This window comes from Heterodontus francisci, chromosome 25, assembly GCF_036365525.1.
Source record: "Heterodontus francisci isolate sHetFra1 chromosome 25, sHetFra1.hap1, whole genome shotgun sequence".
In the NCBI taxonomy this organism is placed as follows: Eukaryota; Metazoa; Chordata; class Chondrichthyes; order Heterodontiformes; family Heterodontidae; genus Heterodontus; species Heterodontus francisci.
The window spans coordinates 35,883,357-35,903,699 of record NC_090395.1 but is presented as its reverse complement, the minus strand read 5'-3'; the positions used below and the strand labels follow the sequence as shown (position 1 = coordinate 35,903,699).

The following is a 20,343-nucleotide window of genomic DNA, read 5'->3' as shown; positions in this document are numbered from 1 at the left end:
GATCCTGCCATCTTCCATGCGGCTCACATGGCCAAGCCATCTCAAGCGCCGCTGACTCAGTAGTGTGTATAAGCTGGGGGTGTTGGCCGCTTCAAGGACTTCTGTGTTGGAGATATAGTCCTGCCACCTGATGCCAAGTATTCTCCGAAGGCAGCGAAGATGGAATGAATTGAGACGTCGCTCTTGGCTGGCATACGTTGTCCAGGCCTCGCTGCCGTAGAGCAAGGTACTGAGGACACAGGCCTGATACACTCGGACTTTTGTGTTCCGTGTCAGTGCGCCATTTTCCCACACTCTCTTGGCCAGTCTGGACATAGCAGTGGAAGCCTTACCCATGCGCTTGTTGATTTCTGCATCTAGAGACAGGTTACTGGTGATAGTTGAGCCTAGGTAGGTGAACTCTTGAACCACTTCCAGAGCGTGGTCGCCAATATTGATGGATGGAGCATTTCTGACATCCTGCCCCATGATGTTCGTTTTCTTGAGGCTGATGGTTAGGCCAAATTCATTGCAGGCAGACGCAAACCTGTCGATGAGACTCTGCAGGCATTCTTCAGTGTGAGATGTTAAAGCAGCATCGTCAGCAAAGAGGAGTTCTCTGATGAGGACTTTCCGTACTTTGGACTTCGCTCTTAGACGGGCAAGGTTGAACAACCTGCCCCCTGATCTTGTGTGGAGGAAAATTCCTTCTTCAGAGGATTTGAACGCATGTGAAAGCAGCAGGGAGAAGAAAATCCCAAAAAGTGTGGGTGCGAGAACACAGCCCTGTTTCACACCACTCAGGATAGGAAAGGGCTCTGATGAGGAGCCACCATGTTGAATTGTGCCTTTCATATTGTCATGGAATGAGGTGATGATACTTAGTAGCTTTGGTGGACATCCGATCTTTTCTAGTAGTCTGAAGAGACCACGTCTGCTGACGAGGTCAAAGGCTTTGGTGAGATCAATGAAAGCAATGTAGAGGGGCATCTGTTGTTCACGGCATTTCTCCTGTATCTGACGAAGGGAGAACAGCAGGTCAATAGTCGATCTCTCTGCACGAAAGCCACACTGTGCCTCAGGGTAGACGCGCTCGGCCAGCTTCTGGAGCCTGTTCAGAGCGACTCGAGCAAAGACTTTCCCCACTATGCTGAGCAGGGAGATTCCACGGTAGTTGTTGCAGTCACCGCGGTCACCTTTGTTTTTATAGAGGGTGATGATGTTGGCATCGCGCATGTCCTGGGGTACTGCTCCCTCGTCCCAGCACAGGCATAGCAGTTCATGTAGTGCTGAGAGTATAGCAGGCTTGGCACTCTTGATTATTTCAGGGGTAATGCTGTCCTTCCCAGGGGCTTTTCCGCTGGCTAGGGAATCAATGGCATCACTGAGTTCCGATTTGGTTGGCTGTATGTCCAGCTCATCCATGACTGGTAGAGGCTGGGCTGCATTGAGGGCAGTCTCAGTGACAGCATTCTCCCTGGAGAACTACTTACAGGTTAATTGCTGGTTGATTTCTTCTGGCTGTTGCTGCAAGTGTTTGGTGCTTTCTGTTGTTGTTTCAGTAGGTTTACCAGGAGTGGTGTGGCAGGTGCTGAAGGAGGTTTTGCTAACTTCATGGCTTCTGAACAAACCAGTTGCTCTCAGACATGTATGCATCAGTAGCCCTTCCTTTTGAAAGACAGCATGCCTATTTTTTTTTTGTTCATGGGACACGAGTGTTGCTGGCAAGGCCAACATTTATTGCCCATCCCTATTGGCCCTGAGAGTGATGGTGAGCCTCCTTCTTGAATCGCTGCAGTCCATGTGGTGAAGATACTCCCACAGTGCTGTTGGGGAGGGTGTTCCTGGACTTTGACCCTGCGACGATGACAGAACAGTGATAAAGTTCTACGTTAGGATGGCGTGTGACTTGGAGGGGAACTTGCAGGTGGTGGTGTTCCAAAGCGTCTGTTGCCCTTGCTTTTCTAGGCGACAGAAGTCACGGGTTTGGAATGTGCTGTCAAAGAAGCCTTGGCGAGTTGCTGCAGTGCATATTATATATCAGGGTTGTCCAACATATGGTCCAATGGGCCAGAATCCAGCCCACCAATGGTTTCCATCCGGCCCGCCAATCTGCCTGTGGCTCAGCTCTGATTCATGGCTCCCATGAATGTCAGGCAGAGGGTGTAGGCAGGACCTGAGTCTGACGGGCAGGGGCCCCTTGTCTGTGATTGGTCACTCTCTGTGACTGACGGGGGCTGCCCAGGCGGTATTAGCGCTGATTGGTGGAATGCGGCACAGGCTGCTTTCACACTATTCATTAAAGGTCCTGAATCCTGCACACTGGACAGGTTGCCGCCTCCACTCGGCCCAACTTAAATAGTACAGGCACAGTAAGTATCTGGTTGTGACAATGGTTACTGCTGGGAACACTGAACAGGGAACAGGGAACACTGAGCAGGGAGCACTGAACAGGGAGTGGGGAACATGGACCAAGGAACAGGGATGATACAGGGGGCTGGAGAAAGGGACAGAGAGAGAGAGAAAGACAGACAGACAGATGGGGGGGGGGCGTCAGTGGGGGAAGAGAGAGACAGAGAGGGGAGAGAGAGTCATAGAGTCATTTGCTTACAGCACAGAGGAGGCCATTTATCCCATCGAGCCCATGCTGGCTCTCCACAGAGCTATGCAATCAGTCCCATTCCCTGGCTTAATCCACATGCACACGCACACACGAGGGGAAACAGAGATCAAGGTCTCTCCTGAACATACGAACCTACGGATTAGGAGCAGGAATAGGCCACTCGATGTTCCTTAAATAAGGAGAGCAGTACTGTACACAGTATTCCAGATATGGTCTCACTAATGTCCTGTACAGCTGAAGCATAACCTCCCTACTTTTGTATTCAGTTTCCCTCACAATAAACAATAACAGTCTATTAGCTTTCCTAATTACATGCTGTACCTACATACTAACCTTTTGCGATTCATGCACAGGACACCCAGATCCCTCTGCATCTCAGAGCTCTGCAATCTCTCACCATTTAGATAATATACTTTTTTATTCTTCCTGCCAAAGTGGATAATTTCACACTTTCCCAATCTATACTCCATTTGCCAGGTCTTTGCCCACTCACTTAACCTATCTATATCCCTTTGTAGCCTCCTCATGTCCTCTTCACAAGTTACTTTCCTACCTATCTTTGTGTCATCAGCAAATTTAGCAACCATACCTTTGGTCCCTTCATCTAAGTCATTTATATAAATTGTAAAAAGTTGAGGCCCCAGCACTGATCCCTGTGGCACACCACTCGTTACATCTTGCCAAGCACAGAATGTCCCATTTATGCCTACTCTCTGTTTCTTGTTAGCTAGCCAATCTTCTATCCATGCCAATATGTTACCCCCTACACCATGAGCTTTTATTTTCTGCAATAACCTTTGATGTGGCCTCTTATCAAATGCCTTCTGACAGATGGAAATCTATCCAGAATACCCTGCATCGCTACATCAAGTAGTGGGCAGAGATTGACTACTTATGCAAACAATGTAAGGTATGTCGCTAAATCAGTTTTCAATATAGTGACGAGAAAGTAAGTCAATAAATTAGTCTTCTCATTTAAAGCTTCACAAAAATGCTCGTTTGTAGTTGTTTTTATTAGTAAGATAAATTTTTAATGCCTTTATTTTTGAAATTTGCTCACCAACACCGCCCCCACCCCCCCCCACCCCCCCGCTCCCCCCCCCCACCACCCCGGACTGAGCAAAAATCGCAATGCGGCCCTCCGCCCGAAAAGGTTGGACAACCCTGTTGTCGATGGTACTCACTGCAGCCACTGTGCGTCAGTGCAGTAGAGAATGAATGAATGTTTAAGGTGGTAAATGATGTGCTAATCAAGCAGGCTGTTTTGTTCTGGATGGTGGTGTGTTTCTTGAGGATTAATTGAGCTGCACTCAACCAGGCAAGTGGAAAGTATTCTTTCACACTCCTGACACGTGCCTTGTAGATGATGGAAAGGCTTTGGGGTGTCAGGGGTAGAGTTTCTCGCTGCAGGATATCTACAGCAGGATTTTCCCCACAGGGTTTGGAACACTGCCACCAGGCTCAAATGGGGGTCAGAAGTCCGCATTATGTAGGGAACAGTCACTCATCTGTGATTTTCCCTGAATTGGCCAATTAATGACCAGAGGCCAGGCTCGCCATCCAATTAAGGATGGCAGATGGTCTCTCGAAACTGGAAGGCCAATAGGATGCCTTCCAGCTCCAAAGCGGCAGGAGGATACCTCAGCAGCTAAGTGAAAGAGACGGCGCCCCAAGCTGGAGGTGTCCAGTCTCCAACATTTTCAAATTAAAAAAAAACAGAATCAGAAACCTGGCCACTACTGCTGTCGGCAGGACCCCTACACAGGACAGCACCTCAGCAATCAGAGTAATGTATTAGAGGACAGATTGCTGTGACACCCTGAAAGCCCCTTTGCACACTGTAATCCCCAGTCATGAAGGCAGCAGTCGGAACCTGCATGGCAACAAGCAGACCTTGCATGACAGCAGTCTGAGCTTCCACTGCAGCACTCAGACATTGAGTGGCTTCTGATTGTGCAGCAATGGACGTTGCGACGTTGGCCACCAAATGCTGCATCATGATTGCGTGAATGGAGTTGGCCACCACTTTCATGTTGGAAAGGATGAGCTCCAAGCTCTGTGCAAAGTCCAGTTGATGCTATACTCCTTCACGTTCCTTGACATTGAACACAGTCTTTTTGGCAGGCTTCCCAGTGCACCAAGCATTGTGTTGTGCATACCCATCAAGGTTCTTTTGTAGGCTGCTCTTTTGAGTTCTCTGCAGCAGAACCTGTGTGTGATCTCGCCCTCTGGCGAGCTGGCACCTGAGCTATCCTTTCCCCCTGCCCTGGCTGCAGCACAGCTGTGGTTGCTGTCTCACCACATGCAGATGCCGTCTCTAATCTGCCCCCTAAGATACACAGAGTGTCTGTATCCGAACTGGTGGCTGCAATTGTGAAATCGAATGATGGTGTTGTGTCTTCATCATCTCAGTCTTCTTGCTGTTTCTGCACTGCTTGGCCAGGTTGGACCTCTTGGGTACCTGAAAGGAGAAAGGCACAAGGATAAGGCTGTGGTGAGAGGAAGGGAGGTAAAGTAAGAGGTGCATGCTAACATCATCTGCAGCTTGTAAATCAAAAGTATGAGATAAGGGGAAAGTGGGAAGTGAGAAGGAGCATTAGGTACGAGAATACAGTGATCTTCAATGGTTTCAACCCAGCTGCTGGCCACAGCCTCAACAATGGCCATGCAGTATTGGCCAGCACTATCTCCTCCATGGTGATTAGGACATTTAGGCCACCTTTGCCCCCTCTGGTTCAGTCCTGCTACCTCTGGTCATGTGCCACCTTGTCCTGCAAGGGAGGGGGAAGTGTACCAATGAGTGTGGTGCAATCTGTTTGGCTGATGTGGCTCTCATGGTTGAATAGCTGGCAGTGTGTGCAAGCTGTGAGATGTGGGTGTGAGGCTTGCAGCAGTGCTAAATGTTTGAGGGTGAGGTGAAGCTATGAATGTTAGGTATAAGCCCTGATTGATAGAGATTGTTTGTAGATGAATGTTGGGGCTGTGGTGCATTGAGCAGTGTGTGAGATCAGTGGTGCAGTTGGCGAAATTTGGCTTTTGAAGATGCATTTACTGACTTTGACCACTTGTGTGAGGTCAGTGAACTTCTCATGGCACTGCATCTAGATCCTCGGGGCTTGACTCCAGGTAGTGACCTCCATGGCTACCTGCTCCCACTGCCATTTGGCTATGTGTCTGGTGGCTGGCCCTCCCCGACACCCAACTCCCTCCCTCCTGCCGTGGATACATCTCTCCTCCTTTCCACTTCCCCCACCAGGACTTCCAGTTCAGAATCTGAAAACCTTGGTACTCACTCTCTCCCATGTTGAGCAATTCCTCACTTGTTTTTTTCCAGGTCCAATTCACATCCTGTACACCTGCTCCAGACACATTGAACCCCCCTCCCCCCCTTTAAGAGGTGTGAGCTGTCTTTAAGTAGTGAAGGCTCGTTTTAAGCTATGAAGTTATGATGCTACAGATGCGTTGCAGCCAGTGAACAGCACAGTTAGTGCTGGCAGTACATAGAAATCATTCTAACGTGCAGGCAGCACGAAGTTGGCATGCTGTCTGCATTTCAATCAACGGGTCTGATTTAATCACACATCGTGATCTCCATCCCCATTGTCAGAACCTATCCAATTTAGTTGCCAAACAATCAGGTAAAATGGGTCGATACACATCAGATGAATTTTAATGCAGAGATGTTTGAAGTTATTCATTTTGACAAGAAGAATGAGGAGTGGCTTTATAATTAAAAGGTCCAATTTTAAAGAGGGTGAAGGTAACAGAGAAACCTGGGAATGTATGTACACAGGGGAGGTGTAGTGGTATCGTCACTGGACTAGTAACCCAGAGACCCAGGGTATTGCTCTGGGGACATAGGTTCGAATCCCACCACAGCAGAAGGTGGAATTTGAATTCAATTAATAAGTCTGGAATTAAAAAGCTAGTCTAATGATGGCCATGAAACCATTGTCGATTGTTGTAAAAACCCATCTGGTTCACTAATGTCCTTTAGGGAAGGAAATCTGCTGTCCTTACCTGGTATGGCGTACATGTGACTCCAGACCCACAGCAATGTGGTTGACTCTTACATGCCCTCTGAAATGGCCTAGCAAGCCATTCAGTTGTACCTAACCGCTACAAAGTTAATAAAAAGGAACGAAACCGGACAGACCACCCGGCATCGACCTAGGCACCGGAAACGACAGCGGCAAACCCAGCCCTGTCGACCCTGCAAAGTCCTCCTTATTAACATCTGGGGGCTTGTGCCAAAGTTGGGAGAGCTGTCTCACAGACTAGTCAAGCAACAACCTGACATAGTCATACTCACGGAATCATACCTTACAGACAATGTCCCAGACACTGCCATCACCATCCCCAGGTATGTCCTGTCCCACCTGCAGGACAGACCCAGCAGAGGTGGCGGGACAGTGGTATACAGTAGGGAGGGAGTTGCCCTGGGAGTCCTCAACATCGACTCTGGACCCCATGAAGTTTCATGGCATCAGATCCAACGTGGACAAGGGATTACCACCTACCGCCCTCCCTCAGCTGATGAGTCAGTACTCCTCCATGTTGAACAGCACTTGAAGGAAGCACTGAGGGTGGCAAGGGCACAGAATGTAATCTGGGTGGGGGACTTCAATGTCTATCACCAAGAGTGGCTCGGTAGCACCACTACTGACCGAGCTGGCCGAGTCCAAAAGGACATAGCTGCTAGACTGGGTATGCGGCAGGTGGTGAGGGAACCAACAAGAGGGAAAAACATACTTGACCTCGTCCTCACCAATCTGCCTGCCGCAGATGCATCTGTCCATGACAGTATTGGTAGGAGTGACCACTGCACATTCATTGTGGAGACCCATTGAGGATACCCTCCATCGTGTTGTGTGGCACTACCACCGTGCGAAATAGGATGGATTTCGAACAGATCTAGCAATGCAAAACTGGGCATCCATGAGGCACTGTGGATCATCAGCAGCAGCAGAATTGTACTCAACCACAATCTGTAACGTTATGGCCTGGCATATCCCCCACTCTACCATTACCATCAAGCCAGAAGACCAACCCTGGTTCAATGAAGAGTGCAGGAGGGCATGCCAGGAGCAGCACCAGGCATACCTCAAAATGAGGTGTCAACCTGGTGAAGCTACAACACAGGACTATCTGCGTGCCAAACTACATAAGCAGCATGCAATAGACAGAGCTAAGCGATCCCATAACCAACAGATCAGATCTAAGCTCTGCAGTCCTGCCACATCCAGCCGTGAATGATGGTGGACAATTAAACAACTAACTGGAGGAGGTGGCTCCATCCTCAATGATGGGGGAGCCCAGCACATCAGTGCAAAAGATAAGGCTGAAGCATTTGCAACAATCTTCAGCCAGATTTGCCGAGTGGATGATCCATCTCGGCCTCCTCCTAAAGTCCCCAGCATCACAGATGCCAGACTTCAGCCAATTTGATTCACTCCGCGTGATATCAAGAAACGACTGAAGGCACCGGATACTGCAAAGGCTATGGGCCCTGACAATATTCCGGCAATAGTACTGAAGACCTGTGCTCGAGAACTTGCCACACCCCTAATAACCTGTTCCGTGACGCTCAGTTTGGGTTCCATCAGGGCCACTCAGCTCCTGACCTCATAACAGCCTTGATTCAAACATGGACAAAAGAGCTGAACTCAAAAGGTGAGGTGAAAGTGACTGCCCTTGACATCAAGGCAGCATTTGACCGAGTATGGCATCAAGGAGCACTAGCAAAACTGAGGTCAATGGGAATCAGGTGGAAACCCTCCACTGACTGGAGTCATACCTAGCGCAAAGGAAGATGGTTGTGGTTGTTGAAGGTCGATCATCTGAGCTCCAGGACATCACGGCAGGAGTTCCTCAGGGTAGTGTGCTAGGCCCAACCATCTTCAGCTGCTTCATCAATGACCTTCCTTCAATCATAAGGTCAGAAGTGGGGATGTTCGCTGATGATTGCACAATGTTCAGCACCATTCTTGACTCCTCAGATACTGAAGCAGTCCGTGTCGAAATGCAGCAAGACCTGGACAATATCCAGGCTTGGGCTGATAAGTGGCAAGTAACATTCGTGTCACACAAGTGCCAGGCAATGACCATCTCCAACAAGAGAGAATCTAACCATCTCCCCTTGACATTCAACGGCATTACCATCACTGAATCCCCCACTATCAATATCCTAGGGGCTACCATTGGCCATAAACTAAACTGGAGTAGCCATATAAATACCGTGGTTACAAGAGCAAGTCAGAGGCTAGGAATCCTGCGGTGAGCAACTCACCTCCTGACTCCCCAAATCCTGTCCACCATCTACAAGGCACAAGTCAGGAGTATGATGGAATACTCTCCACTTGCCTGGATGGGTGCAGCTCCAACAACACTCAAGAAGCTCGACACCATCCAGGACAAAGCAGCCCACTTGATTGGCATCCCATCTACAAACATTCACTCCCTCCACCACCGACGCATAGTGGCAGCAGTGTGTACCATCTACAAGATGCACTGCAGCAATGCACCAAGGCTCCTTAGTCAGCACCTTCCAAATCCGCAACCTCTACCAACTAGAAGGACAAGGGCAGCAAATTCATGGGAAGACCACCACCTGCAAGTTGCCCTCCAAGTCACACGCCATCCTGACTTGGAACTAGCGGCACAGTGGTGCAGTGGTTAGCACCGCAGCCTCACAGCTCCAGCGACCTGTGTTTGGTTCTGGGTACTGCCTGTGTGGAGTTTGCAAGTTCTCTCTGACTGCGTGGGTTTTCGCCGGGTACTCCAGTTTCCTCCCACAGCCGAAGACTTGCAGGTTGATAGGTAAATTGGCCATTGTAAATTGCCCTAGTGTAGGTAGGTGATAGGAGAATTGAGGGAAGGTGGGGATGTGGTATGGAACATGGGATTAATGTAGGATTAGTATAAATGGGTGGTTGATGGTCGGCACAGACCCGGTGGGCCGAAGGGCCTGTTTCAGTGCTGTGTCACTCTATGACTCTATATTGCCGTTCCTTCACTGTCGCTGGGTCAAAATCCTGGAATTCCCTTTCTAACAGCAGTGTGGGTGTACCTACCCCACATGGACTGCAGCGGTTCAAGAAGGCAGCTCACCACCACTTTCTCAAGGGCAATTAGGGATGGGCAATAAATGCTGGCCTGGCCAGCGACGCCCACATCCCATGAATGAATTTTTTAAAAATCACACATTTTTGAAGATGGCAGGACAAGTTGAGAAGGCTGTTTAAAAAAAAATATGGGATCCTTGGCTTTATTAATAGAGGAATAGAGTACAACAGCAAGGAAGTTATGCAAAACCTTTAGAAAACACTGGTTAGGCCACAGCTAGAATATTGTGTTCAATTCTGGGCACCTATCTTTAGGAAGGATGCTTCGGCCTTAGCACAGGTACAGAAGAGATTTGCTAGAATGGTACCAGGGATGAGGGACTTCAGTTATGTGAAGAGACTGTGGAAGCTGGGGTTGTTCTCCTCAGAACAGAGAAGGCTAACAGCAGATTTGATAGAGCTGTTTAAAGTCATGAATGATTTTGATAGAATAACGAAGGAGAAGCTTTTTCCATTGTCAGAGGGCGAGGTAACCAGATGGCACAGATTTAAGGTGATTGGCAAAAGAACCAGAGACAACATGAGGAAAAGAAAATTACGCGGCAAGTTGTTATGATCTGGAATGCACTGCCCAAAAGGGTGGAGGAATCAAAATCAATAGTAACTTTCAGAAGGGAATTGGATAAAAATGTGAAGAGGAATAATTTACAAACCGAGGGGGAAAGCTGGGGAGTGGGACTAATTGGATAGCTCGACCAAAGAGCTGGCACAAGCATGATGGGCCGAATGGCTTCCTTCTCTGCTATATCATTCTGTGATTCTATGATATGGCATTATCTCTTTCTTGAGGTACAGTTGCAGGGCAAGTCTCCATTAAACATCTGTGCATTTCTTTCACAGTTTGGAAAGAAGAGTGAAGGAGATTGTGCACAAAGCATTCTGGGATAGCTTTCAGGCCCAGTTAAACGAGAGACCCCCACAGTACTCCCAGGCCATCAAGCTGCTGCAGGAAGTTAAAGAGGTGAGGGCTAGAGATATTGCTGAGGTCCACTTCAGGCTGGACCGGACCAACTTAAGCTTGTGCTAAGTTAATTGGCTCAGATTTCAATTCTCTTCCTTGGGTAAGACAGGTTGGAATTTATCACTGAAACTTTAAGGCATCTGTTTACAACACAACAGCATCATTCACATTCACTGTTTATCTGTTCAATGAGTCAGTCTGTACTATAGAATGACCTTATAAACCCTCACAGTGTGCCAAATTGGTGACATTTTAGCAATAAAACTGCCAAATCTATGTTTACCCTTACACTTGGGTTAGAAAATATTTTAAAAGTTGCTCATGTCTTGGCAATTAAGAATACTTCATAAATCACCAAATTGACTTCAAAAACTTTGGCCCTGAATTTCAGCTGAGGCTGTCCTGTTCCCCTGCTTAGGAGGCCAGAGGAAACACCAGAGAAGTGGCAACAACTGCGTTTTCAGCTCGTTGGGCTGTTTCTCTGATTCTCTGGAAGTTCTGCTGATCTTCCACCTTCCAACAGGAAGTTATCCTAGAAAAGGATTACATAGAGATTCTAGCATAGGAATGGAATCTGTGAAGGACCTGAGAGAGGAATTGGTGAAGGGGAGAGAGAGAGAAGGAGAGAAAGAGAGAGATAACTGCGCCAACTTCAATTAAAAGCTGGAAAATTGGTATTTCAGCCTGGACCAATTAGAAATCTGAATGGGCCAGCATAGTTTGCAAATGGGATTTGCTAGTACTACCACAGAGATTTTCTACCAAAGCAACTACATAAGATTTTCTCTGCTATTAACAAAAAAGTGATCAGAACCGACTAAACAGAGTCTCAAATTCATTTCAGCGTTCTCTTGACTATCCAAGCCAGCGATCGGGGCTATCCTGTATGTTAGCCCCCAATTCATTAAGCTTCATAAATCTAGAAGGATTCAAACAGAATTGAGAAGGAAATACTGCAAGGGATAAAGGTATCAGAAGCAGATTTGAAGTCTTTTCCTTTTCGACTGTTGATTTATAAGGATAGATATTCCGATCAGTACAGCCCATATAGGGACTTTTAAATAAAAGCAAAATACTCCGGATGCTGGAAATCTGAAATAAAAACAAGAAATGCTGGAACCACTCAGCAGGTCTGGCAGCATCTGTGAAAAGAGAAGCAGAGTTACTAATATTTGTCAGTTCCGAAGGGTCACTGACCCGAAACGTTAACTCTGCTTCTCTTTTCACAGATGCTGCCAGACCTGCTGAGTGGTTCCAGCATTTCTTGTTTTTATTTAGGGATTTTTAAATGTGCCTGTACTGAATTGTTTTCTCCCAGGTGATTACCACTTAAGGAGAAAAGGAACACGCAGGAATGTGGCACAAGCATGTTAAACATTCCTACATGAATTTCACCAGTCAGATTTCTACTGTCTCCTGTTATAGCTCATAAAGGTTGAGCCCCCAGTAGATAACCTCCCATTTTTCTGACTGGCTTGGTCTAGTTCTTTCATGTCCAGGATGACTCGATACCTCATAGTGTAATAGAACAACAAAGAACAAAGAAAATTACAGCACAGGAACAGGCCCTTCGGCCCCCCAAGCCTACGCCGATCCAAATCCTCTATCTAAACCTGTCGCCTATTTTCTAAGGGTCTGTATCTCTTTACTTCCTGCCCATTCATGTAACTGTCTAGATACATCTTAAAAGACGCTATCGTGCCCGCGTCTACCACCTCCGCTGGCAACGCGTTCCAGGCACCCACCACCCTCTGCGTAAAGAACTTTCCACGCATATCCCCCTTAAACTTTTCCCCTTTCACTTTGAACTCGTGTCCCCTTGTAATTGAATCCCCCACTCTGGGAAAAAGCTTCTTGCTATCCACCCTGTCTATACCTCTCATGATTTTGTACACCTCAATCAGGTCCCCCCTCAACCTCCGTCTTTCTAATGAAAATAATCCTAATCTACTCAACCTCTCTTCGTAGCTAGCGCCCTCCATACCAGGCAACATCCTGGTGAACCTCCTCTGCACCCTCTCCAAAGCATCCACATCCTTTTGGTAATATGGCGACCAGAACTGCACGCAGTATTCCAAATGTGGCCGAACCAAAGTCTTATACAACTGTAACATGACCTGCCAACTCTTGTACTCAATACCCCGTCCGATGAAGGAAAGCATGCCGTATGCCTTCTTGACCACTCTATTGACCTGCGTTGCCACCTTCAGGGAACAATGGACCTGAACACCCAAATCTCTCTGTACATCAACTTTCCCCAGGACTTTTCCATTTACTGTATAGTTCACTCTTGAATTGGATCTTCCAAAATGCATCACCTCGCATTTGCCCTGATTGAACTCCATCTGCCATTTCTCTGCCCAACTCTCCAGTCTATCTATATTCCGCTGTATTCTCTGACAGTCCCCTTCACTATCTGCTACTCCACCAATCTTAGTGTCGTCTGCAAACTTGCTAATCAGACCACCTATACTTTCCTCCTATACCTATACCATGTATCTGAACATTTGCAAATGAGATAAGCCAGCTTGTAGCTGGAGGGATCCTGAGGCGAGATCGAAGGACTCCGATTCAGAGCAGATTGTCCAACCCATCTTCGGGACAGCAATAAATACCTCATCTCCAACTCTAAGTCATTCTGTACAAATCTTTACCTCCTGCAGTCTTCTCTTCTTTCCACAGTCATCTAAAAGGTCTTCCAACCCAAGTGTACATCACTTAACCATGACTACTTCATTTTATGCTCCTTTCTGTCCTGTTGGTTTCAATTTGGATGCTGACCTTCACAGTGGGCCTTTGACCTTCACAATGGTTTATCAGTAAAATAAAATTGACATGCATTTCTTTTAAAACACGCAACACACATTGAGCTGGGAATGTGTAAACCATTCAAGCAGGAGACCAGACCATCACACAATTATTGCCATGTCAAGTTGGTACAAGGTATATCATCTTCACAGTTGGATTCGTGATCTCTATATCTTGGAATTTAATAAAAGAGTAAATGGGTCAGAGAGGAGTAGAGCTGCTGGTCTGAACTGGATCTTATTCATTGCTGGTTTTATTCTTTTTAGTCACTGTTGTCTCTCCTGCTTCCTGGTCACATCCGTTTGCGGACCCAGATCAATGAGGTTCTGGACTTGGAGCTGATCCAGCAGCAGGCTAAGCATGATGCACTGGATATCCAGCGATTGGCCAGCTTCGTCATAAGCACGATGGGAAATCTGTGTGCTCCAGTCAGGGATGAAGAGATTAAGAAACTGAAAGGACTCACAGAGACTGTTACACTCTTCAGGTATGTTTGGAGGGGGCAGGATGTATGAGGGCATGACATTGTAAGCTCTGCCTCCTCAAAGACACTCCTTATAATGTACCTCTTTGGCCCTGTCCTAACACCTCCTTATGTGGCTCAGTGTCAAATTTTGTTCATTACCCTTCCTGTGAAGTGCCTCGGGATGCTTTACTACATTAAAGATTCCATATGTAGGTTGTTGTTGTCCCACGAGAGTCAGATGAGTCTGGAGTAATCCTCCTGCAACTATTCACATAAAATCCAAATAAACCACAAGTAAACAAGTATGGGCAGCACAGTGGCGCAGTGGTTAGCACCGCAGCCTCACAGCTCCAGGGACCTGGGTTCAATTCTGGGTACTGCCTGTGCAGAGTTTGCAAGTTCTCCCTGTGACCGCGTGGGTTTTCACTGGGTGCTCCGGTTTCCTCCCACCGCCAAAGACTTGCAGGTGATAGGTAAATTGGCCATTGTAAATTGCCCCTAGTATAGGTAGGGAATATGGGATTACTGTAGGGTTAGTATAAATGGGTGTTTCTTGGTCGGCACAAACTCGGTGGGCTGAAAGACCTGTTTCAGTGCTGTATCTCTAAATTAAAATAAACTGTCACCCCATTTTCATCTTTAGGGGTTACTTTATCTTAAAACTGTTTAATTAGTCAGGTGTGAGTTCCTTTTGTAAATCTATGCCTGCTCTTGCCAAGTTGTTTATTATCTCCATAAATGTTTTACCAGCTTGTTCATAATAATCAATTGTAGAAGTTTCCCCAGCACCAAGGGAACAATTTCATTAGGAACATAGGAATTGCTACACAAAAGAAGCCCAAACAGCACAGAAACAGGCCGTTTGGCCCAACAGGACCAGGTACCATCCTGGCCATTGCAATGATACAACAATAATGGAGATGTTGACTAATTGTTAGCAATAGATCTCCATCAATTAGTCTACAACAGACCCAGACATGAGGTGAGGAAATCTCCAGTGGTGAAAAGCTTTGGGAATCTTAGGTCCAAAGTCACCTGTTTCTCACAAATATGCTACCGTTACCATCTAGCCTGTCTCAAATTCCTACTCATACTGTATCCCAAAATTTTGAAAGAACTCTAATTTGCATTTGAATGGATCAATACTGTTGGCTTCTATCATCTCCCTGTGGAGCCTGATCCATGGCTTGACTGCTCGCTCACTGCAAAAATGGGCGTAACTTTACCCCCCACCGCCACCCCCCAAAAAATGGGTTTGGGTGGGATGTTAAAATTTTAAAAATCTCAAACCCTACCTCAATCTGTCTCTAACAGACCCACTTCTGGTTTTATTGGAGGCGGAGCGAGGGGGTGGGCAACCACCCTGCTCCCAGGAAGAGGATTTAGTCATTTAAATATTATAATCAGGCTGCGAGCCTTAGATTTAACCTGCTTTCCAGGCCTGGAAACCTGGCAGCTAAAGGGAGGCAGGGCAGCTTTGTGGGAAAGGTAAGTGACCAGGAGGAGCATGAGTGCTTGCTCAAACTCACCAAGCCAACCTCCTTCCCTGTCCACCACCTGACCACCCCACCCCAATCGATGATCAATTCTCCCATCCCACCTCCGTGGGCAGACCCCGTCCCCTCATCCCCATACTCCCACAATGCAGTTTCAAGCTCGCTATCTGCTCTTGGACTGCGGCCTTCTCTGGAACATTCCCCATCCAACAGGGAGCCAAGCCTGGCCCAGGCTGACTTGCAGGTGGAGAACCTGCTTCAATAAAAAGATGCACATGATGATGGAGTCAAAACTTCAGAGTGTGTGGGGAAACCTGGATTTCAGATCAAAACTCACCCCCACCCCTCTCACAAAACCCACCGCAGTAAATATTGAGGTCAATGTTTCCACGTTGCCTTCAAACACAGGCCATGTCCTCTGGTTCTACTGATTTTGTTCTTCTATTTTCAGCTGCAATCCCTTCTGGGTTAGCTCTTCAGATGATTATTATCCATTCAACATATATAACACACTTTAGAAAGTCATCAAATCCATCAGTGGGACTATCACCCTAGGTTTGCATTATTATAAGTATAATTGATTAGATTGATAAATTGATTAGATCAGAACCTTGTAATTTTACACTGTTGAAGCATGTTAAACTTTGACAGTAAAACTTCACAACAAACCACCTGTGGCCTCTTCTGTTTGTTCCATGCATTCATTTTTAAATATGTTCAAGAGGTCACCGACTAAACCATCTCATAAGTTTCTTTGATTCTCTGCAGTTCATCACCCTGCTCCAGTGGGGTGGAGTTGCATACTCAGCATATCAGAGTAAAACACCCTATATCGTCAAGAGAGGAATTAAATCTCTAATCAGTCTGATTTTACCTTCTCTTAGGGAGATCTTCCGTGTGCTCGACCTGATGAAGATCGACATGGTGAACTTTACCATGAAGGCCTTGAAGCCTCACCTGCAACAAGAGTCCATCCAGTACGAGCGCAGCAAGTTCCAGGAGTTCCTCAATAAACAGCCCAGTAAGCAACTCAGTGAAAGGGTTATCATTCGGCCTGTACCGGCACTGAGCTAGAGAGAAGATGAACTGCAGGAACTAATGAGAATTAATGCAAAGAATTGCCTGAGAACTGGGGAGCAAGAGTTGATGTGCTTAAAATGAAGGGAGAATGCAGAGACAAGGGGCTCAGGGCAGGGGGAAGAATTGCTCTGGTCGCTAAATTGTTAACCCGTTATTTCTGAATGCATTTGCAATGTGGCTGCATATATTGTTGCCAGAGTGATTCCACCCTCCTCCAAAGGAGAGTTAAATACAATTATTTTGTGGACGTTTAAGAATAGACTGAGAAAATACAGCTTTTAAATTTGCTTTGATTCCACATTCAACCTCATTACGACCAGGTGAGAAAGGAGTCTAGGTTCCCTCTCAGCCTTCACCTGGTCTTACCGTAACAGGGTTTTATTTTAAACACACTGTTTTTTTAGCTCCCCCTTAGTGAATCCTTGTTCACTGCTTTCCAATTATAAGGCAAAGAAACCAGCCAAACAAGTTTTCTTAGGTTTAAAGAAGAAAGATTGAACTTTATTAAACTTAAACTCAAATTCAGTTAACGCCTATGGATATGCGACGCACCTATGCTAGCATGCATACGCGATACACACATGCAGATAGAGACAGAAAAGAGCAGAAGAAATAAAGTGGAAACGTTTGAGGCAATATCTAAAGATGGTTTTGGTTACTGTTCTTCAAGCTCGCTGTAGAGTCCTTGATTGTAGGTAGGTCTTGTTTTATGTTGGGGCCCAGTATTCTTCTTAAACTTTGTTCTCTCTTGAGATTCACATCTTCAGTGGATTTGGAGTTCTGTGAGAAAGAGATGGGAGCAGACAGGAGAGGTTGTGGCAAGCCAGCCAGGGGAGGTGTTTACAGTTCAGGAGCAAACAGTCTCTCTCTCTCTCAAGCTCTCTGTACAATTCAAAAAACCTCTGGTTGCCCAGCAGGTTAGTTATGCGACTAGCTGGTTTGACCACATCTGTTTGTGGATTCAGCCATCTTAGCGGTCATCCTGGTATGTGAGCTTCCTCACCTTCAGTGTCTGGTGATCAAAGTCCATTGTGGGTTGAATGTGTCAGGGAATGGTCCTTTGTCTCCACAAGTACTGTCTGTTAGCATATAAATATTTTTCCAGCCACGGCTGATCTGTTTAACAAGTCATTTCCTCGCTCCAATAGTCTAAAATCAATGTTCATATGACAAAATTAATATGCCTTATTCTTGGTAGATGGGAGTCTGCATGACACACACTAAAATAAATCAAATGAAAGACATCAAGGGAAGTAGTCATGAAAGTCATGTGTGAGCTGAGGCTTCACACACTAAACTGGACGTTTAATATAAAAGTAAAACCCTGCAGATGCTGAAGGTGCAGCAAGTTCAGAGGGAGACAGGTTAGAGCGAGTGAGGGGAGCAGAGAAATTGAGACGGCCGATGTCTCGCCGACAGTTCTCAATGAAAAGGTCAAGAGTGGGTAAGAGGCCAGAGGGAGGGCTCCAGGTGGAGTTGTGTACCTATCACAACCTCTGCATCACCAACTCGTTCTTTCATAACACTATCACTCTGGTTGAAATTAGCTAACTCTTCACAGGTCAGGAATCAAACCAAGGACCTATTTTGGTCAATATGGCTCAGTTGGTAAAGGCAACAGATAACTGAGCCAGTATAAGAGTAGTTTCCACATCACTCTGTCATTGTTACCTTCCCTGTTCTTTCATTTCTCAGACGCTTTGGAGCACACAACTGCATGGCTGAAGGCAGCAACTGACAAAACTGTCAATTCAGTCTCACCATCTCATGGTAACTGTCCAGCAGTGGTGAGCCCAACGGTGGTGCTGAATCAAGGCTACATGAACTTGCTGAAATGGGACCATGACACTGATACTTATCCAGAGGTAAGCTCCAAGTTACCAATGAGTGGAGAGTGCCCATTCGAACAGGTTAAGGGGTACTGTGCCTATCAACTATTGTTGATGCCATGCTAGGGTATGCAGATAGCCTGCTCTGTGCTGTAAGAGGGCAAGTTCCTTCAATAAGGGCGAGCAACCACAAAACTTATATGACAAATAAAGAGCCGCCATGGACTCAGCTGAAGTGTCTTGCATGCCACCACTCCATTTCCTCCTTAAAGATGCAGTAAATGTGCCCGGATCAATTAAATTACACAAAAACTTTTAATTAACAGAGGATACTGAATCATACAGCACACAGGAACTGAATTAGGATCAATAGACAATCAGGTTATTGAGTTATTTTAAGTTCAAGGCCAGCCTTAGGCCTATGCTGCTGATGTGGTTGAACACAGCCTCACTCTGTGGGTGGGTGGTACTAGTTTGTTCCTCCATTTCTTCTCTCTTCCTCAGTCACACCTTTGTAGATCTTCTCTTGCCTCTCACTTGAAATCTCTTTGATCCTGGTCACATGCAGTTGACATGACCTGACGGCTCCACTTTATTGTGCGAGCGCACATATTAACTTCAGCACTGTAACAACATGGACAAGACATGTGTAATAAGAATGCAAGGCCGTACACAGCCTGTGTAGGACAGTCTCAGTCCTAGGGTGTGCATGTGTGGAACCAGTTTATCTTGATAGTGATAGGTCTGTGCCCTCCCTTTTGCACACATGGAAAGTCCCACCTTCCTGTACTTAGTCACACTCTGACATTGCCCTGGTGTGTTTTTGTACGCAATTCCTGTTGGCAGTCAGTGGCCCCTCTACTTCCTGCCAGTGAAACCAGCAGGTGGGCATGTTTCATGTGGCAGCTGCAGGGAGAGACTGAGGGACGAGGTCTGGTAGAGTCAGACATAGCCTGAACAACGTGGCAAAATCTTTGGCTATTGCATATAAAAGTCTGAGATTTTCTGATCAAAGTTGAAGTGGGCCCAAGGACCTTTTGCCCCATACAATTTTGGAAAGTGTGAGGCCAGCTCTGTAGACACTGCCAAGTTCCATAACTTCTTCTGCATTGTTGCTCCCAAAAGACCATCAGCCATCTGGAAAATAAACAAATGGAGATAAATAAAATAGATTCTGTTTAACAATTGACTTTTGACAGCAGCACTGATAGCGAGATTCACTCCAAGTACAATACCTGTGAATGGGCTTCCTGATCCCTTGTCATGAAGCTGGGAAGCTGTCTGTCTCGTGCAGATTATTTCTCCAACCATTTAAATTCAAAATACTTATTAAAATCCAGGTTTATTTTGATGATAGGGCTGCTTTAAATCATTTATTAAGAGTAAATGAATGGCACTGTCTGCACCTGAAACTGTCGATCATTCCTGGAGCCAGCTTCAAACCTGCCTGCACCTACAGAAAAGAACATTCATACAGTTCGCTCCTCAGTCCGCCACCCCCACCAGGTTTGTCAGATTGCGTTCTGTTCCCACATGAACAGAGGTGTCAAAATGAAATTCAACATCTATCCCAGTGGGGAAGGGGCAAAGCACTGAGATGGGAACTTATGAATTAGGAGCAGGAGTAGGCCACTCAGCCCCTTGACCTGTTCCGCCATTCAATAGGTTCATGGCTGAACTGATTACTCCACATTTCCACCTACCCCCAATAACCTTCCACCCCCTTGCTTATCAAGAATCTACCTCTGCCTTAAACATATTCAAAGACTCTGCTTCCACCGCCTTTTCAGGAAGAGAATTCCAAAGACTTACGACCCTCAGAGAAAAGATTTCTCCTCATCTCTGTCTTAAATGGGTGACCCCTTATTTTTAAACAGTGACCCCTAGTTCTAGATTCTCTCACAAGAGGAAATATCCTTTCCACATCCGCTTTGTCAAGACCCCTCAGGATCGTGTATGTTTCAATCAAGTCGCCTC

The 20,343-nt window shown here is 46.4% G+C and overlaps 1 protein-coding gene across 6 annotated transcripts in view; it reads left to right on the top strand.

Annotated features, from left to right (window-relative positions):
- The window catches only part of LOC137383820 (T-complex protein 11-like protein 1), a 67,997-nt gene that overhangs the window by 27,864 nt on the left and 19,790 nt on the right, over nucleotides 1-20,343 (top strand). For all 6 annotated transcript variants that reach the window (XM_068057086.1, XM_068057085.1, XM_068057090.1 and 3 more), the window contains 4 exons: nucleotides 10,567-10,687; nucleotides 13,762-13,982; nucleotides 16,342-16,478; nucleotides 18,233-18,402. In XM_068057086.1, coding sequence (XP_067913187.1) covers nucleotides 10,567-10,687; nucleotides 13,762-13,982; nucleotides 16,342-16,478; nucleotides 18,233-18,402 — 649 coding nt within the window. The remainder of the gene's footprint in view (nucleotides 1-10,566; nucleotides 10,688-13,761; nucleotides 13,983-16,341; nucleotides 16,479-18,232; nucleotides 18,403-20,343) is intronic.